General features: G+C 37.5%; 2 protein-coding genes across 8 annotated transcripts; both read right to left on the bottom strand.

Annotated features, from left to right (window-relative positions):
* Nucleotides 1-262: 262 nt before the first annotated feature.
* Nucleotides 263-15,871, bottom strand: LOC122231120 (olfactory receptor 4P4-like). Of its 7 annotated transcripts, XM_042958284.1 has the most exons (5): nucleotides 15,763-15,871; nucleotides 10,382-11,225; nucleotides 5,570-5,666; nucleotides 4,908-4,927; nucleotides 1,143-1,239 (listed from the first exon to the last, which is right to left on the bottom strand). In XM_042958284.1, the coding sequence occupies exons 2-5, from the start codon at nucleotides 11,180-11,182 to the stop codon at nucleotides 1,222-1,224; spliced, it is 936 nt and encodes a 311-aa protein (XP_042814218.1). In that variant the 5' UTR covers nucleotides 11,183-11,225; nucleotides 15,763-15,871; the 3' UTR covers nucleotides 1,143-1,221. The 7 variants fall into 7 exon arrangements, with proteins under 7 accessions (XP_042814213.1, XP_042814214.1, XP_042814217.1 ...); XM_042958279.1 differs by lacking the exon at nucleotides 4,908-4,927 and having other exon boundaries at nucleotides 263-1,239; XM_042958280.1 differs by lacking the exon at nucleotides 4,908-4,927 and having other exon boundaries at nucleotides 263-1,239; nucleotides 11,072-11,225.
* Nucleotides 15,872-20,852: 4,981 nt separating this feature from the next.
* LOC102956628 (olfactory receptor 4P4-like) lies at nucleotides 20,853-21,790 on the bottom strand. The gene has a single exon (XM_007095372.2). It carries the CDS (start codon nucleotides 21,780-21,782, stop codon nucleotides 20,853-20,855), a length of 930 nt encoding a protein of 309 aa, XP_007095434.2. The 5' UTR covers nucleotides 21,783-21,790.
* Between the last annotated feature and the right edge of the window lie 5,210 nt (nucleotides 21,791-27,000).

The raw sequence follows: 27,000 nt of genomic DNA, 5'->3' as shown, positions 1-27,000 counted from the left end.
GTTTATTTGCTTTCACCCAATTATTTTCTTCATGTAGGTTACCCTACATATACACCATAAAACTAACTTAGTTGCCAACTAATTCTGGCTTGCAAGAATTAATATTTGCTTAGTGATTACTTTAAACTTTAGTCCCATTGCTTTCATTCACTCCATTCACAAGAGTGATGGTTTACAAAATCTGTGAGATAGTCCCCACCTTTTTCATTCACACCTCCCCCTTTTGTTTCTCAAAGTTGCGTAGCCAATAAGCTTCTTCACATTAATTGTGTGTTTCCTTTGAAAATAATGTGTGACACCAAACTTTCCTCATCATGTTTTTCATCTCTGAGTTTCTCAGAGTGTAGATTAAGGGATTGAACATAGGAGCAATGATCGTGTAAAATAGAGCAAATATTTTGTCCTCAGGAAAAGTAGTAGGTGGCCTAAGGTAGATAAAGATTACTGGTCCAAAAAATAAGACGACCACAGTGATATGAGACCAACAGGTGGAGAGGGCTTTGCGTCTTCCCTCAGCTGAGAGATTTCTTAAAGTGAATAAGATAATACCATAAGAAACAAATAAGACAATAAAGGTGACTAAGGCGACCAGACCTGAAAAGGCAATCACAAGGATACCAGTGACGTAGGTGTCGGTGCAGGCAACTTTTAGCAAAGGAAAAATATCACAAAAGTAGTGATCAATTTCATTAGGACCACAGAAGGGCAAACCAATCGCGATAGAAAAGAGAGGGAAGGCATGGACGGCCCCACCAGCCCAGGCAGCTACGACTAGCAGATTGCATCTTGTCCTGTTCATGACAATCACGTAGTGGAGAGGTTTGCAGATGGCAGCGTAGCGATCAAAGGCCATGGCGGTAAGAACGAAGATCTCGGTGCCTCCAAAGAAGTGCATTGTAAACACCTGTAACATGCAGTTACTATAGGAAATGGTTTTTCTTTCCACCAGCAGGTCAGCAATTAACTTGGGTGTAACAGTAGAGGTATAGCAGATGTCTATTAAGGATAAGTGGCTGAGGAAATAGTACATGGGTTGGTGAAAAAGAGGGCTGCATCGAATGGAGACGAGGATCAGCAGGTTTCCTGCCAACAAGGCGACGTAACAGACTAAGAAGAGGACAAAGCAAAACACTTGTATGTTCTGGTCGTAGGAAAGTCCCAGAAGAATGAATTCTGAGATGTTTCTCTGGCTTTTCATATATTTGAGTTTGGTGTATGCTTTCACAAGGACTTCTGTTGCTGAAAGAACGAGAACATAATTGGAGGTGAGAATTAACTGTATGAACACGATCATACAAAATTTATTAAAATACATGCCGACATAAATGGAGATGATAACAATTGATTTCTTGAATTAGGCTAACTTTTTAATGCTGTCTTTTATAAATGTGTCATGAAATAATTTTATAATGGCAATAATGAAAATAATTATATAGTTTACTCAATATTACTAGCAGTTGTCTTAAATATTTAAATGCTATTTGGAAAATAAAGCATTAATACCATTAATTGTATACTTAGATAAAGAACTGCTAATTATATTATTTAGTCGCATTGACCTAAAACAAAAAAACTCCTGTATTTCTCAATTCTTGTAACTTACTGATAAAATCTACTTTCCTTCTTTTAAAATTATCTGAGTACACTTCCTTAATTTTCTGGAAATGAATCCCAAAGAGATTCACATTTGTTTAAACATCCAGTTTGAACTCCTGAACTTTAATTTGTGTAAAGCATACTACACATTGTTTTTTGGCCAAACATTGTCAATGGGTCATGTTAAACAAATGGAATTGTTCTTACATTAAAAAACAAAGAGTGTTTGAAAACTATACAGCAAAAGGAAGACGTCAATTAATGACTGGAATTCTGAAAAATACTCAGGAAATCTATTCATTTATCATTTTTATATTTTATGAGTTAAATACAATTTCAAAAATATATACTGTCATATCATCCGTATGGCTCAGTGGGTTGAGCACGCAACTCTTGATTTCAACTAAGGTCATGATCCCAGGGTCATGGGATCAAGCCCCACAGCGGGCTCCATGCTGAGTGTGGAGCCTGCTTAAAATTCTGTCTCTCTTGGGGCGCCTGGGTGGCCCAGTCAGTTATGTGTCTGGCTTCAGCTCAGGTCACAATCTCACAGTTCGTGAGTTGGAGCCCTGCATCGGGCTCTGTGCTGACAGCTCAGAGCCTGGAGCCTGCTTCAGATTCTACATGTCTCTCTCTCTCTGCTCCTCCCATATATATATATATATATATATATATATATACATACATACTATATATACTATATACACTATATATATATAGTGATATGTATATATATATGGATATGTATATATAGAGATTGAAGTTTGTGATTGCAATTGTTAAAGAAAAGATAAGCATGTTAAATTGTCCAAGTATATTTGAATTATGAATATTCCATGGCTTACATGAAAAATTTCATATTTTAATTATAATCTGAATATCAAATGTCAAAAAAGGAGGTAATACAGAAAGCAACTTGAACAAACTTTGTGGTGAATTAGCACTCAGTGGTGTATGTTAATGAAAAATTCAGGAATTTGCATCTTTGTATCTAATATGTATCTTAAACATTCTTTAGTTAGTGCAAAACGAGTGTAGAATAGAGAGAAAGCATTTCCAAGAGCTATTTTACCCACTGTTGAGAAAATATGTGCTTCTAGTGGGTTTACAAAAGCTAGCACACCTTCCACCTTAGTCTGGATCTGGAGTGACAGTTCTATCTGGCCCCCAGATGCCTATTTAAAATTAAAAAAAAAAACACAGAAAATGCTTTTGTTGTAATATTACTTAGAAACCATCATCTCTCGGGGTGCCTGGGTGGTTCAGTCGGTTAAGCTTCTGACTTCGGCTGGGGTCATGATCTCACAGTTAGTGAGTTCGAGCCCCACATCAGGGTCTGTGCTGACAGCTCAGAGCCTGGAGACTGCTTCGCATTTTGTGTCTCCGTCTTTCTCTGCCCCTCCTCTGCTCATGCTCTGTGTCTCTCTCAAAAATAAATAAACATTAAAAAAAGAAACTATCATCTCTAGGGACTCACAAATTTAATATCTATGTCATTCATAGTCTTTGAGAAGATTTTAGATGGCCAACGGTTGACGGTTATGGCATTTTTAAAATGGCCCGTACTGTAAGACATCCATTCTATTTTAAATTACTAGTCAAGATTCTGCATTCCTAAAAGTATAAATTTTCGGTTTGTTCCTACTTTGCTTTCAGAATCGCTAACAAGGATTCTCCATCCCCCTTGATATAACAAAGTAAAATAATTATTGTGACAGCGTCCGGAAGTTAGCAGTCACTAAGGAGTACTGAAAAGTTTTAGGAGTGTGAGGGGCATTGGCCCACCTTCTACCTGTTGCCTCTGATACTAGGTAGGAATAATGTTAATTTTCAGATACACTTCTTGATATAAAACAAATTGATTTACAGGCAACCATTATTTCAGTAGACTGTGAGCAATATACATGTGGAAATCACTTGACCGATTCAAATCTCTGATTCTAGATAGAAGAAACATATCGAGAGAATCTAGGTAATTTCTCAGGTTTGAAAAGTAATACACTATGAATGTTAAAAGGCAGAAATCCTGTTTCTTCCTCAATCTGGGGCTATGTTCCAAGGTAGAGTGCTGAGAGATACCATGAAGGGCAGCAGTGAAAAGACTGTTTTGATTCCTCATCGGAGTAGAAAAAAATATGGAAGATGATGGGTTCACAGACACCCCATGTGTCTTTCGAGTATTTCTGTAAGTAAAGAGATAGGGAATATTTAAGATAGATATGTATTCTAGAATTCTCTGGTTCTAAAACATTTGAAATTCTTTGCCTTCAGCCTTACAAAAATGCAAATTCCTCGTCAAGATTCCTCCTTGTTTTCTGGGGCACCTGAGTGGCTCAGTCAGTTAAGTGTTTGACTTCAGCTCAGGTCGTGTTCTCATGGTTTGTGAGTCCGAGCCCCACATCAGGCTCTGTGCTGACAGCTGGGAACCTGGAGCTTGCTTCAGATTCTCTCTTTCTCTCTCTCTCTCCCTCTCTCTCTCTCTCCCTCCTCTACTTGCCCAGGCTCTCTAAATAAATAAATAAACTAAAACAAAATGCCTGCTTGTTTTCTAGATCATTATTGGAATTTAATCTACAATAGCTCACAACCCTGCCCATGCTGTATGATCAATGCTGTTAGCAGGGGTGAAAGCGAAGAGGGGAAAAAAATCAGTTGAGGAGAATTACTATCATCAAACAATATAGCGATACTAAGGAACCCTCTTATGGGAAAACTGAAATCACAATGGATAAATAAAGGACTTCGGGCAACCACTGAACCAGTGGCCGAAACAGGAGCAACATAGAAAGAGTTGGAATCTCAAACTGACCAGGGCAATCCTTGAGTGAATTCTTTAATCTCTTTAAGCATCATCGCACTCATTTTACACCTGACGTATCATTACAAAATTCAGAATTTTGATGAGGAATACATGAGGTGATATGAAATAGCCCAAGACACGTGTGGTTCGAAACATTTTTCTCTCACTGTCTTTCCTCTCCGAGCGATTAGGTTAGAACCACAGATTGTCATGCACACACATTCGACCAGCAGAAAAAGTAAGGAAATAAAGAAGAAGATACATAACATGGATTTGACAAGTATGATCAGGTAAACAACAATTTGTTACATTATTAGCATGTTACAATTAGCATGTTTGTCTAAAAGTGTACTCAAACGATTACTTTATTTTTTGGTATTATTGAACCCAAATTATGTGTACTTTGTGGATCATGCTGTCCATAAAGGAATAGAAGGTCTTATACGTAACTCCAAGTTACTATCATACGTTCAAATCTTCTCTTAGTGTAACAGAATGTAGATAAACTTACCATAGTTGACTCAGATAAAACTATTTTAGGAGGGCAGATGTTTTGAAATAAAAGAAAACAATTTGTTATTGTACATATTCAAGTATAAGCTGGTCTGTTTGTTAATAGTAATATGAAGGATGCCGTTAAACAAGAGTTGGGGACACGATGAAATTCACTGCCCACTTGAAAATGCTTCATCTAGCTCTACTCCTGTTCCCCAGAAAGGGAATTTTGCTTGTAGGTAATGCGCAATTGAAACTGAAGGATGCCAAAACATTGTTATCGTAATCTGATTATCCTATGCTGCAAAAGAAGTTATAGACCTCACATGAAATTATATAGAATAAATACAAAGTACACATAATCGGGGCACCTGGGTGGCTCAGTCAGTTAAGTGTCTGACTCTTGATTTCAGCTCAGGTCGTGATCTCAGTGTCGTGAGTTCGAGCCCCGCGTTGGGCTCTGTGCTGTCAGCTTGAGATTCTCCCTCTCTCTCTGCCTCTCCGATGGCCCCCTCCCTCTTTCTCAAAAAAACAAAAGAAACAAACAAAATACTTAAAAACACTCTCTCTCTCTCTCTCTCTCTCTCTGTCTCACACACACATACGCACACACAATTAGCCTAGCACATGTGTTGTGGGATCCTTCCCAAACCAAGGTGACGAGGATAATTCACTAACCATGAGATCCAGTGGCTGTCGGGTTAGCTTGGGCATGCATCAGGAAGCATTCCGTCCTCGGACACTCACTCTGCCAGTTCGTCTCTAGCACCGAAATCTGGAATACATTGCAGAGACTTTACAAACCCATAATTCGAACACATTCAGGTTAATTCTCTTCAAATGTCTGGAAAATTTCAACATGTCTCAAACCTTCTACAGTCTACCAGGGAAGCGGACTTCAAATATTCACTAAGACGAAGTGATGAAGAAGTGGATCTTCAGCCCCCAGAAAAGCAGGAATATTGAAGGCTGATTTAACTTCTTAGTAAGAGCTCGGAAGAAAAAATAAGCAACGTGTATTTTTATATTCCTGCAAAAGCTAACACAAGTATTTAGGTCCCAGGAATCGTGCATTTATTTTATGTCTACACCCGAGGACAGTTTGGTTCAGAGGAACAGAATACAAACTGACGTGGCAAGAATTAATAGGTCTTTGAAAGCTCTGTGTCATTATATTCCCAAAGGCATTTCTAGACAGATCTTAGCCCAAGTGCTGCCAAAGCCACCATCGATAGTAATGTGCTTGGTGCTCTTGAGAATGAACTTTCCATATTTGCCTCTTTGGAAAATAACTTGGCCCGTTTCCCCTGCACGCCCAAAAAGGCTACAGTCAAAGCAATTCGTGAAACCCTGGCTGCCCTGTGTTCTTCCAAATTTCTGAGGAATAGGAGGGAAATTTTGGGCTGTAATAGGATCAGGCTCTCTTTCTGGAAAATCTGAGATGAAGTAGGACAAGGAGAACCAAAGATGGCCGCTTACAGTCTTTTTGCGGGGATTATCAAGATCCTTGGTGTGCGGAGCAGATAGATAAATAAAATCAATGACTTGTGATATCGTACTTGGTATGAGGTTACCATTGATGACATACATGTTGAAAATGGAAGACAAAAGACAAGATAAGAGTAAACATCTTTTCCTCATAACTTGGCAAGGAGGAAAAGCAAACATGATATGGGAAAATCAGAGGAAGGGAGCAAAGAACCACAGAGCTTTCATTGTGTTTAACATCCGGTTCTTTCTGCGCTCACTGACTCTTCACATGTCGTTCAGACTCAGTCTCATCTGCAGGCACTGAAACCAGACAGTCTCTCTCTACCATTCATGTAAAGTTTTCTCACGCAAAAAATGTCAGAAAATCAAATTTTATAATGTTTAATCTGTTTCAGGTCAAACAACTTAGCCAAACAGTAGCAAAAATACACTGAGAGATGATTGAGCGCATCGGGTTCATCATATTATTCAATGCTTATAATAACACATATTTTGACACAAATATTAGTAGCTTTACTGGTAGATAAAAACACGGAAGGTCCTAGAGGTGAAGTAACTAGCTCAACTAGCCAGTAAAGATCTGAAGCAAGAAAACGTGTTGTTCTAAGTTTAGTGCTTGCTTCCAGGCTTTAAAAGGTTAAGAACCCTGAGTAAATGAAAGATTCTACAACTTCGGCATCAAGGACATCAGGGCCCAGTGATTTCCAACTAGTCTACCTCAACGTTATGCCCAGTGTTGACCGAGCTGTACTCAAGAGCTAGCCTGTAGCAATCTACAGCAGGAGATAGCCAGTCGTATCTCTAACCTTACCCTGTACACACCTTCAGAGACAGATACTAATTGCATTTATGTCTGCCACTATTTAGTTCCTCTCTATATAGTAGTTCTCCTGCATAGTCTTAATATTGGTGAAACACAAATCTTTTTTTACAGACACTTTTGCTCCACACGTTTAGAAACTTTTTGTCTCCAATTCAAGGTCACAGAGATCTTCTACGTGTTACTCCACATGTCTTGTACCTTTACATTTCATATAACACTCATATTGCACTCATACATCTAGTCTTCCTGAATGACGTGGCACCACGAGTGTGAATTACATGTAAGACATGGACCCTCGAGCCTGAGGGTGGGGAATCCTAAGCAGAAGAATGGCTGAAGGAAAGCCACAGAGCTGATAGGTTCTAGAATATGTTTGGAGAATAGACGTGGACCCAGTGTACCTGGATGAAAGCTTCTGAGCTTAGGGACACACAGAGAGAAAAGCAAACAAAAGAAAAATAACTCACATGAGGTTCTGGTAGCCACGTGCCGTGCTAAAACTTCACACGTGTTAGCCAAAGTAATATTACATCTTTGCGAAGTACAATATCTTTTTACAAAAGAGACTAATATAATTAGAGCACAATGTCAAGACCCAGAGATAAAAGCTGTCAGGAATCACCCAGCTCTCCCTGACCCTAAAGCCTATCATTGTACTACCACACTTTCTACCAACGTAGTGATTTCTGAGATCGGCAAATTAGACTCAGATAACTTATGGAAGATTTCTAATAAGCAGGAAGGATTTGGATTTGGATTTCATTCCAAGGAAAATGGGATTTCTTACAAACTTGTGGAGAGGGGAGTGATAGGATCAGAGAGATGCTTGGATTTGGATGTGGATTTCATTCCAAGGAAAATGGGATTTCTTACAAACTTGTGGAGAGGGGAGTGATAGGATCAGAGAGATGCTTCAGGACATTTTTAGCTTCCTCACATGCAAGTGGGCACACGTGGAACCAGCTGGATCTTTTAAGGTGCAGATTGTAATCTGATTCCCAGTAACTTGTTTCTTTGGCTCATGGGACAGCAGTCATGGGTAATTTAGCCCAAGTGTCCAGGCAAAGCTTATGTACTTTCTACAACACCTCACATGTTAAATGCCTTTGCTACACAGGATCAAAAGCACGATGAATGTCACTCATGTACATGAATTCTGAATGGGCCATTTTAGACCATGCCTTCTGCATGCTGGTTTTCATCTCCATGTTTCTCAGGGTAGAGATGAGACGATTCAGCATGGAGGCAATCACTGTGTAAAACCCCACATGTAGAACATAAGGATAGACACAGGGGGCAAAGAACAAAACTACCACCGTTATGTGAGAGTTGCAGGTGGAGCTTTGCAGTAGCCCGAAGAGAAGTGGGTCTTAAGGTTAAATCACACGAGTAGGTAAGAAGCCAGCAGGGCAACAAAATGTCTGCCACCAACATCCCGGAATTAGCAATCGCGAAGACACTAACAACACAAATATCTTTGCATACTTGTTTCAAAAGGGGCTTCACATCACAGATGTGGTGATCTACCTGGTTAGAACCCCCGAGAGGCAAGTTGAGTAAATTTGGTTAAAAGCAACACATTAAATAAAGGGTAAAGCTTGAAGTTTTAAATCTGGCAAAAATTTTTTTTATTAGTAACTTGACACACAGATTATCTGTCCAATTTCTCTGTTATAAAAACTCTATTGAATTACATCTTCCTCATAAACTTTTCTACTTTTCTATCCTTCTGTATATAAGGCCTTTATAATCATTGTAATTTTAGTATTGCATTTACATAGGCTAAAACTATTCGTGTATTTTCATTGTCATTCTGTTCATATAATCTGGTTACACAATCTCTTCCGTTTGTGATATTTCCTGTTTTCAAAGAAAGCATTTATTTTTGCATCTTATTAGAGATACAAATGAACACATTTCATCAAATTTGTTTCAGGTTCGTCTAGAGAATCCTCATGTTCATTTCAAAGATGATCTGTCATTTCCACTCATTTCCATGATTTGTATCAGAGGGTTTTTTGATTGAAGTTTGTTTGTTTGAACTAGCTTCTTGTGTAAATAAGAAAGACTCTGGATCTCATAAACAGTGTCTGTCCTCCTAATTTCTGGCATTTTATGATTCAGTTCCTGTATAGATTTTTTTAATGGACCAATATGTAGAAAATCAGTGAGTGTGTTTTTAATATCTTGAGTAATTGATTTCACTCTATGTTTACTATTTCTTATGATTATGTTTCTTACATGTTTCTTCTCAACATATCTTATATGTTTATTTCTTATCATTAAAAAAATTTTTCAGTGTATTTATTTTGAGAAAGAGAAAGAGAGACAGTGAGCACAGTGGCGGGGTGGGGGGTGGGGGGCAGAGAGGAGAGACAGAATCTCCAGCACGCTCCACACCACCAGCCCAGAGCTCAACACAGGGCCCAAACCCATAAACGGCAAGACCACAACAAGAGCTGAGACCAAGAGTCAGACACCCAACTGACTGCACCACCCAGGTGCCCCTTTACTAGTTTATTTTTATTTCCAATGTGAAGTCCAGAGTTAAAACCACAGAATCACTTTACATCATATTTCATTATGCCCACTTCTTGCTATGTAATTAATTTCTAAATACCTCTGGAGTTCATTTAGGTGACCATCCTATCATAAACCAAAATTTGGTCTTAAAATCATGGACTTTAACCGTCTCTTTGCCATACAGAATGGCTCATCGTGTGGTCTGGCCACCAAACCTGCATTTTCTAATGCAAGATAACTCCAATTTTCTTTTTCACATCACAATTCTTGGCTCCTATAACATTGTCTTAACTATGCATATAACTGATTTTGTGCATGTCAACCTGTTCATAACATCTCAAAGCCCACAAAATGAACTCAGTTTTAAGCTTATATTTTGTATGGATGACTTACTATTTCTTTATAGTTACTATTAAACTCCAAGTCCTATTTCTGTCACTCATAAAATGTTACCAGTGGAAAAATTACTCTGTGAGATGGTTTCCTTTCTCCCCTATCCGTATCTAGCTGCCCCTCTGTGTTGTAAAAAAGATGTTGAGCTCCAATGTTTGATTCCAGACATTTCTCATGGCGTTTTTCATCTCTGAGTTCCTCAGAGTGTAGATGAAGGGATTGAACATCGGAGCGATGATGGTGTAAAACAGAGCAAATACCTTATCGTCAGGGAAAGTGGTTGGAGGTCGAAGGTAGGCAAAGATTGAAGGCCCAAAAAATAAAACTATGACAGTGATATGCGACCCACAGGTAGAGAGGGCTTTGCGCCTTCCTTTGGCTGAATGATTTCTTAAAGTGAATAATATAATGACATAAGAAAAAAACAAGACCACAAATGCCACTAAGGTAACCATTCCTGAATTGGCAACCAAAAGGACACCGGTAACATAGGTGTCAGTACAGGCAACTTTTAGCAAAGGAAAAATGTCACAAAAATAGTGATCAATCTCATTAGGACCACAGAAGGGCAACCTGATTACCAGAAAAAATTGAGGAAAGGAGTGTGCGGCCCCACCAGCCCAAGCAGCTAAGACGAGGAGATTGCACCTTGCTCTGTTCATGACAAGCAGGTAGTGCAGAGGTTTGCAGATGGCAGCGTAGCGATCAAAGGCCATGACGGTGAGGATTAAGACTTCAATCATTCCGAAGAAGTGCATGGTAAAGACCTGTAACATACAGTTACCATAGGAGATGGCTTTTCTTCCCACTAGGAGGTCAGCAATGAATTTGGGTGTAATACTAGAGGTGAAGCAGATGTCCATACAGGATAAGTGGCTGAGGAAATAGTACATTGGTTGGTGGAAAAGAGGGCTGCATCGAATAGAGATAAGGATCAGAAGGTTTCCTACCAAGAGAGCAGCATAACAGAATAAGAAGAACACAAAGCAAAATAGTTGTGTGCGATGGTCATACGAAAGTCCCAAAAGAATGAATTCTGAGACATTCCTCCGACTCTCCATCTGTTTCAGACTGGCGTATATTATAAACGAATGGGTTAAATACCTGAAAAGAAAGAAAACATGAATCTTTATAAAAAAAATTAGCAGCATGGCAACAATAATTAAAATTCACTAAAAAAGTAAATTGACGCCATTGAAAGAGTAAAATTAATTATTCCTGATACATAGATTTACACTTCTTTTTATTTTATTTTAGTCTAGTTTAGTTTAGTTTAGTTTAAGTTTATTCATTTAATATTTCTGAGAGAGAGAGGATGAGAGCACAAACAAGGGAGGGGCAGAGAGAGAGAGGGAGACACAGAATCCGAAGTAGGCTCCAGGCTCTGAGCTGTCAGCACAGAGCCCAACGTGGGGCTTGAACTCACAAACTGTGAGATCATGACCTGAGCTAAAGTCAGACGATAAATGACTGAGCCACCCAGGCACCCCTATTTCTCTCATTTTAGAAATCTGTTGTAAATAATTCTATAATGGGGAAAATGATGTTAACTTTTCAACATTAACAATAATGATTATGGAACATTTAAATGTTAGTTTGATGTTAAAGAAATTAGCAATTGTTAATTGTACAAATTAGATAACAAAAAGAGTATAATTTACGTCCTTTTAAAAAAATTGTGCACATTAAAAATGCATGCTTTTATCCATAGAGTCAACTTTTTTTTTTTTTTCAGAATGATCTGGACAAATTTCCTGTTTGATTTGGGAGTATCCTTGGGAATAAAAATTTATTAAAAATATGTCAGTTTGTTCTCTATAGTTAAGAGTCTGTTTCTTGGTTTTCTCTTTTTCCTCCCCTGTGTTCATCTGTTTTGTTTCTTAAATTCCACATATGGGGATTAAGGACGGCACTTGCTGTGATGAGTACAGGGTGTTGTATGTAAATGTTGAATTGCTAGATTCTACTCCTGAAACGAACATTACACTGTATGCCAACTAATTGGAATTTGATAAAAAGCTTGAAAAAAAAAAGGAAAGAAATACATCAGCTTGAATTGTTTAATTTGTTTAAAGGATGATCTTCCTTGCCCTGTCAATAAACATACCAGTTGCACACCTTATACTAAAATAGTTTTAGGTACATTGAAAGCAAAGAATGGTTGAACACTAAGCAGCAAATAGACTGATAATGAATTAAAGTTCTAAGAAATAAAACCAATTTATTCATTTATCCAACTTACATTTTACAAGTTAAAATTAAAAAAATGGTTAAAATTAATCTAAATTGGTGATGGCAAGTGATAAATGAAAGGTAAAAAGAAATTGCCCAAGCATACGTGCATTGTTCATATTTCATGACTTTTCCTAAGAATTTCACTCTAGGCGATAAAATTCAACAAAAGATGATGATACAGAAGGTAGCTCCAAGAGAGATTTGTTTCAGCACTCAGCAACTAGATGTTGTATTAATGAATGGATCAAAGATTCGCAAATTTGCATCTTTTGGACAACCTTGAGATATTATTTATGTAGGGGGAAATAGTGTGTGGGATAGAGAGAATGCGCTCCGGGAGCCGTTTTCTCCAGTGCTGACGACTGAACTGACACTCCATGAGATGCAAACACTATTCCACACTTTCCACCTTTGTCTGACCCGATGTAGCCACCTTATCTTGGCACTCTGGATGACTCTTAAAAAAACAGAGACTATAGGGGCACCTGGGTGGCTCAGTTGGTGAAGTGTCTGACTTGGGCTCAGGATATGATCTCACGGTTCACGAGTGTGAGCTCAGGGTCTGGCTCTCTGCTGTCAGCGTAGAGCTCACTTCGGATCCTCTGTCCCCCCTCTCTCTGCCCCTCCCCTGCTCGCTCTGTCATTCTCTCTCTCTCTCTCAAAAATAAATAAACATTTTTAAAAAACCACCAATGCTACTGTAGCAAAACTATTTAGAAGCCATCAAATCCCATGACACACAAATTCAAACTTTTGTCTTTAAGATCAGTTTAGATGGTGAGTGGGTAATGGTGTAGCATTTAAAATGGTCTATACTATGAGAAACTAATTCTATTTTAAATTATCATTCAACCTGATTTCATCAAGAAGAAAAAAAACTCAGTCTCTTCCCGTGATGACTTATTACTGCTACAAGGCTTCCTAACCTCTGTATTGTTCTTAACAAACCAAAAGTAATTATCAAGTTCATAGTGTTCAATAGTGACCTGTTCTTAAGTAGAGGTTCATAATTTTATGATTTATTGATCAATTTTCTCCTTGCCTTATTATAGTTAATGCTGATTCCTAATGTAGGAGATGGCATGCTGTGTACTTTACAGATAGATGTGTTTGCCTAAAACAAATGGACTTAAAGTTAATTGTGAGATAAGTCGGTTGGTAAACAACGTAAAATGGATATCACTTGACGTATCCAAACCCCTGATTTTCAATAAAAGAGACTCAGATCAAGATATTCTAAGTAATTTATTAACATCAGAAAGTAATATTCTGTGGAGGACAGATATCTGGATTCCCAGTCAGTCAAGGGCTGTATCCCACGCTTGTGAGCAGAGCAAGAAAACGGGGTGTCCCAGAGGCCAGCAGTGAGGGGAAACACTTTGAATCACATCCCAATTTTAAAAAGTATGCAAGGTCACAGATTACCAATCACCCAGTCTATGTTTATGAATATTTCGGGGGATATAAACATAGGGTCCAGCCTTCTTGATTCCAAATCGTTTTGAAATAATTTTAGGTCATTTTTAGCAAAATGTGTATTCTTTCAGATAGGATTTTGGCTTGTTTTCTAGATTATCACAGATGTTTCATCCACAATAGCTCTTAAACTCTGATCCTGAAATCTGGGGAAAGTGCTATTATAATCACTGCTATTAGCTGAAGTAAAAGGGACATGTGGATGCAGGCCAGTGAGAGGATTATTGTCGTTGAAACATGCAGTAGATTCTTGAGCACATCTTCCAATTTGTCAAATAATTGAAATCATAAGTGAAGAGAGGAAGAAATATTAGGCACTCCTTCTAAAGGTGGTTGGAATCACAGAAGAAGAAAGATGTAGAAACATGGAGAAGTATAATTACTGAATGGTGAATTGTTTGGATTCAAACTGTGTTTCTATAGAGTAATAATTTGAACGTAAAAAGAAAACCAATTACCTAAATATGTCTACAATATGAAGTGAAATATGCCCTTATATTTGCCTTATTTCACTTTAAATATAGTTATTTAGAATTGAAGCGTAGAGTTTAAAATCTGGGCAATCTGGCCCATGTTCTGTGAGAAGTCAATCACCCCAGTTGAGTAAAGACACTATGCAAACATTTTTCTTACTAACTTTATTAATGTCTTCCTTTCTTATACACCAATAACTTTTCATAAGAACTCGTAAGCAGAATTCACTTTCTCCCCTTTCATGCCATTTATGAACATTGAAGTTATTGCTAACCTCTTAAAGCTTCATGGCTCACATTTATAGAATCGATAAACTATTACATAATGCAAAAATATAATGAGGAATAAAAAATAATATGAAATACCCCAGGGTCATACGTGGTTCAAAACTACACATTATCTTCCTTACACTTTTTCTCTTTTTTTTGAGTGAGGAGTTTCTGAATTTGCCATGCATACATATATAACCAGTCTAACAAGGAAACAAGAAACCTGAAACTATCACTATATGTTAATGAGGATGACCACGATAAATTTCAATTTGGAGCAATCTTTTAGTAAAAAGAAACAAAATTACTCTAAACAATTAGTTGTCTTTAGTCATTTCTTTTCTTTTCTTTTTTTTTTTTTTGGTGTTTAAAACTTTTTATCAAAGTATAGAAAAGTATGTAATATATAAATCTGAATGACCCAAAAAACACAATCCATTAAAGATAAAGTTGGTAAATTGGACTCCATCAACATTAAAGCTTCTGGTCTTTGGTCATTTCTTAACGCTAACCATTAGCATGCAATTTTCCTGTACTCTAAAAATCCAGTCAGATTATTACTTTCTTAGTTTGGTCGTATTGCATAAAAATGCTGCATTTTGACTGTGCTATTAAAACAACAAGAATTATTGCTCTCAAAGTACTTTCCACTGTAAGTTCATATTTCCTCCTAATGATACCAGAATATGGCCCGCTATAAAGTTAACTTAATTCAATCAAACAAATCTAGTCCATTTTAGGGTAGCAAAATTTTTGAAAGTTAAGAAATAACTCATCATTGGGATATGCAGTCATAAAAGCTGGGCTATTCCTTCATAAGATTATGGGGGAATATATAAAAACACCAGAAAAGGACTCAATAAATTTTGCTGAAACTTGAAGATTTCCTTCACTTCGACTCTCCTATTCCTGTTCACCCGTGGAATTCTGCCTGCGAATAATGTACAATAAGACTAAAGTTAGCTACATTATTTTTATAGTAATCAAATTATCTCATGCTGCCACAGAAAATACAGTGTAACAATGAAATTAAATGGAATAAATGTAAATAGCATAGAACCACCTCGAAGCAGATGGTGGAGCATCTCCAAAGGAAGCGGCATGGTTAATTCACTGATCATTAGATCTCAGGGGCTGTAAGATTAGTTTTAGACCAAATCAGGAGAGCCCCCTCCTGAGGTACTCACCCTTCTGATTCTTCTCCAGTGTCTAAAGCTGAAAGAAAAAGGCAGAGATGTATACACCAGTCATGCAAACATGTGTAGGTCAATTCTCCAAAATTATCTTGAGAATCTCAGCATGTCTTAGAACATTTTATACATCTGCAAGGGGAGGGGGGTGGAGTTTAAATATTCATTAACATTCAGGGATGTAAGAAATGGACCTTCAGACTACAAAAAAAAAAAAGAAAAGAAAAGAAAAAGAAAAGAAAAACATGAAGTATTTTGAAATTCTTACAAAAACAAACACACATTTTAAGTTTTAGAATGTCATTTATTGTATGCCTATCCCTAAAGGAAAGCTGATTTGGAAAAGCAGAATATAACATACGACAACACAAGAATTTATAGGTCTTTGAAAGTCTTAAGAAATTACATTCCCAGAGGCATTCCTGAACAGATCTTCACCAAAGGCCTCTGTATTGCTCTCCATGAGACTGGCCCTGGTGCCTGTGGGCATTTGGGCATTTTCTGGATATAACTTTACATCTTATCCTTTTTACATCTATCTTTTTTTTTAAGAGATAAAGAGAGTGAGGGGGGTGGGGGGTGGGGAGTGGGCAGAGGGAGAGGGAGAGAGAGAATCTTAAGCAGGTTCCAGGCCTAGTGCAGAGCCTAAAGTGAGGCTTGATCTCATGACCTGAGCCAAAATCAAGAGTTGGACTCTTAACTGAGAAAGGCACCCTAGTACCCCTTTACTTCTTATCTTTGTGTTAGCCTGTGTCCAGCAGTTTCCCTGAAGGTTCCTCAATGCTCTATTCAGACAGAGCAATTCAGAAGCTCTGCCTGCCTTGTGTTCGTCTTCCTTTCCGAAGAAAAATAATATAGCGTGGAATAGGATTAAGCTAGTATTGACGAAGAAAAAATTCACTGAAAATTAAAACATAGAAACATTTATTTGGGCAACTGCAATTGTAATTGGGGAGGCACAGATCCTGGTAGGAACCTAAACTGCGTTCCCAGGAAGACAAAGAGAGGCAGAGTTATAGAGGCAAAAGGCTATGAGTGTAATTCTCATTCAGGTCCCTTCTGCAAAACAGAGATTGGAATTAGGGTAACTGGGATTGGTTGGGTTAATATGCAAATGAAGGCTTGGAACACTTTTAGAAGCAAAGAATGCTGATGACTCAGATGTCATGAGGAAGAAGGAAGGTAAGTCCAGGCTAAAGGCTGCCAGCTCTCTGAAAAGTTCAAAACTCTTCATGGTTTCTCCAATGCGGATGTGCATAAACGCTTCCTTACTTATGGCCTCCTGATCTTATTTGTAAAAAAAGACTATCTTAAGTAGGCTTGCTTGCTCCATTTTGGAATTTTCATATTCTAGTAGCTTCAGAAAGATCTGACGTGGGGAGAGACACACAGAGCCAAACACACGCGGTACCGTCCAATATGCATCGTTATCCAGAGTAACGTATGTGGGTAGAGCAGACAGATGAATAAAATTAGTGACCTGTAATATCAGGACTGGAACCCAAGGTATTTGTTGCCAGGGACCAATACTGATGAAATAGATGGTTGGGGAATAGAGAACAGAAGAAAAGGAAAGATTCAAGAAGAAACAATCTATCATATATATATATATATATATATATATATATATATAATCATTAAGTGAGAATATAATAGAATATGAAGGGACATCCAGTCTCAATATATAGCCCAACTTTTATTCTGTTTACCATTTGGCTTAGTCCTGTGTTACTTCATTTCTGCAGGTTAGTTGGTTCAGTCCAAATTGTGCACACTGATACGAGGTGAACCAATTCTCCTCCCTCATACACAAATTCATATATGAAAAATTTCCTTAATACATGTAAAACTTTAGGAGATCAACTTTTATAGGAAATTATCTGGTACAAAATAACAAAAATAGCTAAATCTTATTGAGAGTTTATTTTGTGCTTTAACTTCCTCGTATCGTTTTATCTCACAACTGAACATCTTGTGAGATAAATAGAGTTAGTTCTGTGGTTCCAATAAGAACACGAGCTTCCAGAAGTTAAAAAGATTCACTCAAAGAGCTACCAAATGAGCATAAGAAAAAGAACGCTGTGCCTTCTGTGTGTGAAAGAAACAGGTTTTTACGTCTTTACTGCTGGCTTCCAGGCTTTTAAAGTAGAGTAACCCTGAGGAAATGAGAGATTCTAGCATGTCAGAATGATGGATATCAGAGCTCATGTTTTACTGGTTGTCCATTTCAGTAAAATGCATCTTGTTGACCAAGCTTCACTCAAGCTGGCTTGTGTCAACACACAGAAGGAGGTAGCTGGTCATATCTCTACCCTTAACACAACAACACAGGATCATCCTTATTAGACATGTGTATAAGTGACTCACTTACAACCGCAATCCCTGCATTTGTCTCAGTTCTCTGCTGAGAATTGATTTTGTTCTTTTTACCCTTCTTTTCTAATCCCCTTCTAAAACCTTCTGTTTTATGGAGTACATGGATTTACTTATAAAACCGAGATTTTAAGGGTGCCTGGGTGGTTCAGTTGCTTAAGTGTCTGACTTCAGCTCAGGTCATCATCTCATAGTTAATGAGTTCGAGCCCCACGTTGGGCTCTGTGCTGACAGCTCAGATCCTGGAGCCTGCTCTAGATTCTGTGTCTCCCTCTTTCTCTGCCCCTCTCCTACTCACGCTGTCCCTCTCTCAAGAATAAATAAACATTTAAAAAAAGATTTAAAAAAACGAGATTCCAGGTATTTTTGAAGTTATTAAGTATTGTTCTACAGACTGGAAAGAGAATTCTAGAAAGAACAACTTACAACTGGATAACTAAGTTATCCAGTGTGTATATATATATATATATATATATATATATATATATATAATAGCTCAGTATATTTTTGGTGGGCTTACTATATAAAACAGTCATAATTTTTTGCCAATAAAATCTTATGAATTCTTGAGAAAAAAACAAATGATAAGAAAATGTTTTGGTTTTGTTGTGTAGCATTCTTTCTGATGGGTCAAGTATTTCCTCTGACCCATCCTCAAGACCATCAACCTGCCCCCTACTACACACACACACACACGCACACACACACACACACACACACACACACAGAATTATCACACATACACAGGAACAAATATACACACTACATTTCTGTATTAAAAATAATCCACATATTCTTTGGAGAATTACTATATTAAGTCAGTTCAAACCAAACTATGACTAGACAGACTTGATTTCCTATGAAATAGAATGTTTATCTTTGATAATCCACAGGTTTTCCTGGATCCATGAAGAAAAAAAAAAAGTAATTCGATGTGTGAAAAGTTTTAAAAGTAAAACTATCAAAGGAAGATTTCCTGACATTAGAGCAAACACTATCTCATTTATGTTTTGTCCGGGACTTCCCCTTGGCTCTGGGGCAGGAGTAATTCAATTGAGGAAACTGTGAAAACGATGCAATCGTTCTGCTAAGAAAGGCAAATACTTTCGCAGAGAGAAATGTCTACACAAATGGGAACCAAGACCCAGGCTATGTGATTCAGAGGACAAGGAATAAATGAAAATTAAAATAGTAGTACCTCAAAATGCAGAAAATAAGAAAAAAGATATTATAGGGGGCTGAGAGTCTGTTGGACTTCATCCCTGATTGCTACAGGAAATGTATGTTGAAGTTCTAACCTTTCTCACATTACACATTTTATTATTAATGCATGATAGCTCATAACATAAGGGGAAGTGCTGGATATGTGAGAACAATGTATAAAGGCCATTAAAAAGAGAAGATAGGATCTTTGAAAGTAATTCATTACCTGTTAACTTCCAAATTTGCATGGGTTTATTGCTAGAAAACAGATAAAAGAAAATAAATATATACCACTTCTTTGAGTTGGCTCAATCAAACGGGAAAAACACATAAGAAGAAACACTAATATGGGGCACAGGATTATTTTACAAAGAGTAGATGTACAGTTTCATATCAACAAAAGAACAGGGAGGAAATCAGAAATGCTTCTGGTCTGTCCATGAATCAGCAAAATCTTCTGGAATAAGAAAACATCAAGAGTCTGACTTATAGGTAAGACATGAACACTAAGGCATAGTGGGGGCAACATTATAAGCAGAGAAGAGAGAAGACATAGTCATAGCGCTGACAGACTTTAGAGTATGTTTGGAGAATGTAGAGAAGTCCAGTGCAGCTGGTTGAAAGCATCCAAACACAGGGAATAAATGAAGAAGGGTAGAGAAAGAACAAAAATATGTAACATTTCCAGCAGCCATATGCCCTGCTAAATCTTCACATGTGTTAGTCAAAGTAATATTACAACTTTCTAAAGTACAATAGTACTCATTTGGTAGATATTTGAGAAAAGGGGAGGCATATGGGGCACTTGGGTGGCTCGGTCGGTTAAGCGTTGGACTTCAGCTCAGGTCATAATCTCACAGTTCATGAGTTCCAGGCCCATGTCTGGCTCTGTGCTGACAGCGCAGACCTGGAGCCTGCTTCAGATTCTGTGTCTCCCTCTCTCTCTGCCCCTCCCTTGCTTGCACTACCTCTCTCTCTCTCTCTCTCTCTCTCCCTCTCTCTCAAAATTAACTAAATATTTAAAAAGGGGGGAGGATGCATATATGAAGCAAATTAACAAGACACAGAGATAAAAACACACCAGAGTCAATAATCACCCACCTCTCCCTGGCCCCAATATCTGTCATTGTGACACCATGCTTTATACCAATGTAGTGACTTCTGAGATTAGCAAGTTTGGCCAGGAGAAATTTTCACAAACAGCGAAAGGTTTGGATTTTGTTCCAAGGAATAGAGGGTTCTTTGCATATCTTTGGAGAGAGTAGAGATATGATTGGGCATGTGTTTTAGAAAGGCATTTCTAGCATTCCTCAAACCCATGCAACCATATCTGGAACCAGTTGGAAAGTTTAGAGTGCAGACTACAATCTGAACTGCAGCGACTTCCTTCTTTGGTCTTCTATGTTAGAGGCCATTTGGTCCAGCTTCCCCCCAAAAGTTATATGTTTTCTATAACACCTGAAATAATATGCTCTGGGGACACAAAGTTGGAAGTGCACTTAATACCACCTTTACTGGAAATTTGAATGTGCCATTTTAGACAACACCTTCTGCATGGCGATTTGCATCTCCGTGTTTCTCAGGGTATAGATGAGAGGATTCAGCATGGGGGCAATCACCGTGTAAAACACGGAGATTTCCTTATCCTTGTTCTCGCTCCCCGCAGGGAGAACATAGATATAGATACAAGGCACAAAGAATAAAACCACCACCATTATGTGAGAGCTGCAGGTGGAGAGAGCTTTGCGTCGCCCTGCGGAGGAGCGGGTCCTAAGATTATATAATATGAGTATGTAAGAAGCCACCAGGACAAGAAAAATGACAGCCGCCACCATCCCTGAATTAGCAATCGCTAAGATACTAACAACACGAATGTCTCTGCACACCAGTTTCAAAAGAGGCTTCACATCACATACGTAGTGATCTATCTGATTAGGACCACAGAAAGGTAAGTTGAGTACCATGAGCAACAGAGCAATGGAGTGCCAAAAACCCACGGCCCAGGCCGTGAAGATCAACATGTTACACCTCTGCCGGTTCATGACGACCGTGTAGTGCAGGGGCTTGACAATGGCAACATAGCGGTCAAAAGCCATGGCCACCAAGATGAATATCTCCACACCCGCCAGCAAGTGGGCAGCGAAGAGCTGGGTCATACAATTGTTATAGGAGATGTTTCTTCTTGCGGCGCCTAAGTCCCTGAGTAGCCTGGGGACCACGGTGGAGGTGTAGCAGAGATCCATGAGGGAAAGGTGACAGAGAAAGTAGTACATCGGCTGTTCGATTAGATGGCTGCAGGTGATTGTGGACAAGATGATGAAGTTGCCCATTAAGATTGCCAAGTAACAGAGCAGGAACCAGAAAAAGAACAGGAGCTCCATTTGCTTATTTCCCCACAGACCCATGAAAACAAATTCTGTGACATTGTTCCGATTATCCATGAGGTTGAGGTGAGTCCAGAGTTAAACAGAAAGTTAATTCATCTGAAACAATACAGAACATACATTGCCAATAGTACCTTTTGAGTTTGGGGGTTTTTACACACTAAAAAAAGACGCAGGTCATAGAGAATTTGTCACAGGCTCAATCTTTGAAATCCTTTCGGGTTAAGGGAGTCATTATATTTCAAATGATATTTGTTTAATTTTTTCTTTCTTCACATTTTTATTCACATTCCAATTAGTTAACATACAGTATAATGTTAGTTTCGGTTGTAGAATTTAGTGATTCGTCACTTACATACAACCCCTGGTGCTCATCACATTGCAGTCCTTAACACCCATTCACCCATTTAACCCACCCCCACCCACCTCCCCTCCAGTAGCCATCAGTCTGTTTTCTATAATTAAGAGTCTGTTTCCTGATTTGTCTCTCTGATTCCCATTATTTTCATTTGTTTTGTTTCTTAAATTCCAAATATGACTGAAATAATATGGCATGAATCTCAAACTGACTTATTTTGCTTAGGACAATACTCTCTGGCTTCCTCCATGTCATTGCTCTATATACCCCACTTCTTCTCTATCCATTCATGAGTCAATGGACATTTGGACTCTTTCCATAATTTGACTATTGTTGATAAAGTGCTATAAACATCAGGGTGCATGTGTCTTTTCAAATTGGCATTTTTATATCCTTAGGGTAAATAGTAGTGCAATTGCTGGGTCTTAGGGTAGTTCTATTTTTTAACTTTTTGAGGAGCCTCCATATTGTTTTCCAGAGTGGCTGTACCAGTAGGGACTGTAAATGGTATTCACTGAAAGCATATTTTCTGTTTGAAACTCTTGTAAGCATTTTGCATTCATTTAATTCATAACAGACCAATGGTTACTATGCTGATACTCATTTTACATGTGGGGTAACAGAAAAATAGGTGGGTTCAGTTAATCCCACCAAATCGTTAAGGTATCAAGTAGCAACCAAAGATATGAACCTGTTTCAGATGCCATGTCCATGCTCTTAACAACCCTGCCATATTACCCACTGAGCAAATGGACTTCCAGCTGTTTTCCATCTCCTTAAAAGATATGGGTTTTACCTATCTCTGCCATTTACTACCTGTATAACTTTAAACAAGTCCCTCCCCTTCTCTATGCTGTATATAATTTCTATATAGTGTCCCAATACACACAAACATTGCATGTATCCATTGAAACTGAAGATATATTCTTAAAATAAGAACAAAATCAAGGCTCTTAATCATAGCAGAGAAATATCCTTGATTAGTGGATAATAGTTTCAGTGATTCTCCTTTTTGACAGGTTTGGTCAAGAGTTAGAGCAAGGAGATACAGGAAATAGGGATTTGGAAACCCTGTTTGGGCATCTGGAAATAGGAACACAGGTTCTTGTCATGTAAAAGCTTTCCCTTTTTCCTAACCATTCTAAAGACACCTATTAGAGATTGTTGTTAACATGTTAGAAACATTGTGGAGAGCTAGGTGTTCTCTGTTGCCATATTGAAGAACCCAGTGTGATTAAAGAATGTCCTGAATATTTAACGGTACATTTAGAACAGTGCAACCACTTAGACGCAGTAGACCCAGGAGCAGAGAGTGAATATGTGGAAACATCACCTTTTACCCATAGCCAAGCATCCTCCACAGCAAAATCATGATTTGCCTAAAAGACTATTGATGTCTCGGAATTACTTTAACGGTACCAACGGCGGAACAATATGATGTAGTGGACAGATTCTTCATCTGATGATTGTGAAGGTGAGCATCCAGGCTCCCATGTCTCGTTAAGTATTTCTTGTTCACACTGAGCAGTTCATTCTCCCTGATCCTACTCCTTCAGCTGGTATGTGGAACTAAAACTTCTGGATCCAAGAGCAAAATGAAGTTCATTTAAGAATATACAATAGAAGGCCTGACAGTTGTAACTCGTCAAGTCCCAAAAATGTTTGGAGAGGAACAAACTGTTATATAAACAAATAGATATCAGAACTTTCATTAGCTCATTGGATTTACCTATGGATTCTTTATTTGGCCACAATGGTATGGTTTGAACTACTCATGTTAGATATAAGTACAAGGAAAAACTTAGCGTTGGTATTTATTTGTCTTGCATTCAAAACAGAGCTTAGTCAAATACGTATTTATGTGTAAATTGAGAATATCTAAACCTTGTTTGTTATATGTTGTTGTTATATGTATATATATGTATATGTATGTTATATGTTGTTATATGTATATAACAACAACAAACCTTGTTGTTATATTCCACAATCTTGTTTGTGGAAGAATATGATCAGTCGAAGGACATATATGGATCCACAGATAATTTTTCAAAAAGCTGTCAAATGAACCTGTAGCAAGTTCAGCTGTTGGTTTAGAATGCATCCTGAGCAAGACTCAACTTGCATTCTTGTGCAAGATTCAACATCTCTCAACATTTGGTCCAGTGTTGCTTAGAGTACAAAGATTGAACATCAGTTGGGAAAACACAGGCCCATATAGAAAAATATTTTCCAAAGCAGAATATATATATACATATATATATAAATATACATACATATATATGTATATATATGTGTGTGTGTATTTATATATATTATATATTTATATATAAATATTTATATGTGTTATATATTTATATATAAATATTTATATATATATAATTTATATATATAATTTCATATGATCAAATTTTTATACAAGATGAATTGTTAAAAATCCTTCTTGTTTTCTCCCAATTTAAATATGTATTACATATAAATGAATATATATAGAAAAAATATATATAGAAAGAGACACACATATAATTACATATATATATATCACCATATGTATGCTTAGATGCACAGGGGATTTGGAGTAAAGAATTTTTTGAGTCCACTTTTTTACATACCTTTTATTTAAAGAATTTCTTTCAAGAATCTCTCCTTAAACTTTAAATTACTTGAGAAATATCTCTGTGAGGAATGTTTGCAAATACACAACCATAGGTTGAAAGGGAAAAAAAGGTTCATAAGGTGATTTGGAAGATGGATTTATGACTAAAGGAGATGAGAGTCTGTGGATAATGTAAACATCCACCAAGGACAATCTGAAATGATTTTTCTGGCTTTTAAAAACTACTTATCACATCCATGAGGCACCTGTGTGGCTCGGTTGGTTAAGCGTCTGACTCTTGATTTCGGCTCAGGTCATGATCTCACAGTTCATGGGTTTGAGCCTTGCATAGGGCTCTGCGCTGACAGTGTGGAGCCTGCTTGGGATTCTCTCTCTTGTTCTCTCTCTGCCCTTCCTCACCAAAAAACAAATAAATAAATTTAAAAAAATCTATTGTATCCATAATAAAGGAAAAATTGTGAAATAAAAAGTTATGGTCTTAACTAGGTGCTGTAGTTAGACTAAAATGTTTAGACACAAAATACTAAGTAATAATATATTTTAGGCACTTTAGTAAATATTTTTAATTTAAAAACCATTTCATCTACAGCATGACCTGATCAGCTATTATACTATTGTCCCCGTTTTTGCAAATAAAGAAACTTCAACCCAATGTTCTACAAGTACTAAGCGGAAATCTGTATGTAAACCTTTTTCTGTATGATTTAGAAGCTCATACTTTATTCATTTTGCTTAATACTCTCTCACAAATACATATAAAAGCTTTAAAGCCTCAATTTTCCCTCAAATTATCCATATTTTCTCCTGAATATTCTGAATGCCCTCTCTTGCAAGTAACCACAAAGAAAATGTATTCCAGAAGAATTTAAATTTAAAGATAGGAATTTTATAAGATCAAATTTTTATATAAAATGAATTATTGTTAAAAATCCCAATTATTTTCTCCAAGTTTATATATGCATATTTTTATATAAATGAATATATAATATATTATATATTTATATTAATATATATATGTGTGTGTGTATACACACACACACACACACACACACACACGTACTTACTGATCAGGAGGCTCACTTCTGCAACATTTTACGTCTCTTTGGAATGTGAAGATGATCCTTCAGGCTGTTTTGTTTTGTTTTGTTTTGCTTTTTACTTTCTGTGCCTGTGCTATAAAACTGCAAACAGATGAGGAAGGCCCCTGCCTTTCCTGTGAAGCTTCCAGCCGATGAACCTTTCAGGAAAGCATTGTTGGGAATATCTTGAGGTGAAAGCACAAGAGGGACCCGAGGGAAAAACTCCCGTGGGCATTGTACGGTGGCCAATGTGTGTGTGGTTATAACTTGAGAAACAAAGCCTATATTTTTATAAGGTCATATACATGGGCTTGAGGCTTATTTCATTTATCTCTTGAGAGTTATTACCTGAGTGATTCAATACTTCTGTAATGTTATAGCACTGATGTAATAATATAGGTCTTTGTTTTTCTTCCTCTCCTCTCCTAGAATAACTTCCTTGAAGACTGAAGAGTCTGTTGTTTATCGTGATACATAATAATTAATAAATGTAGAATTATTTATCATTCTAAGTATAATCCTTTTGTTTAATTGGATATTGCCTACTTAGGATACTGGTTAGAATTTGGAAGTGCCACAATGCACATCTTCTCCCCTTATTTTGGTTTGTTTTTGTTTTGCTTTGTATTATCTTCCTCTCCACGTTGTGTGAGAGAGAAATAGCGTGTCAGTGGAACCTAATGGGAACAGATTGAATAAATCATGGTCTTTAGTTCACAGCAGAAGATCCTCCTAGGTCCATGCAAGGTCCATCTAAGGTTTCATTTCATAATCTATTTTTCCTTTTTGCATTGCTTATCTCCACTTCTGCTCATCCCTTCTGTTCACGCACCATACTCTAACACACTCAACTCCACTAGCCTGAAACATTGCACATTCCTTGGGTTCTCCTACAGTGGTCCACATCATGAAAATTACCTCTTACAAACTGCCCTTAAATTACAGCATTTGTCTTCTCCTTGCTGCATGACCATGACTCACACATGCACTTAGTAATACAGCCTCAGAAGGCATGAAACATAATTAGGTAAGTCCATTAAAAAAAAATGAATCCACCTTCACAGTAGAAGATTTCAATGTTCCTTTTTATATTATTGATGAGAAAAGCAGGCAATATGTCAGGAAGGATAGAAAAGATCTGAATAATGCAGTTGAGGGGCACTTGGGTGGCTCAGTCAATTAAGCGACTCTTGATTTCAGCTCAGGTGATGGTCTCATGGTTTG

This window comes from Panthera tigris, chromosome D1 (assembly GCF_018350195.1).
Source record: "Panthera tigris isolate Pti1 chromosome D1, P.tigris_Pti1_mat1.1, whole genome shotgun sequence".
Classification (NCBI taxonomy): Eukaryota; Metazoa; Chordata; class Mammalia; order Carnivora; family Felidae; genus Panthera; species Panthera tigris.
Note: the sequence above shows the minus strand (reverse complement) of the source record. Positions and strands in the feature narration are given on the sequence as shown.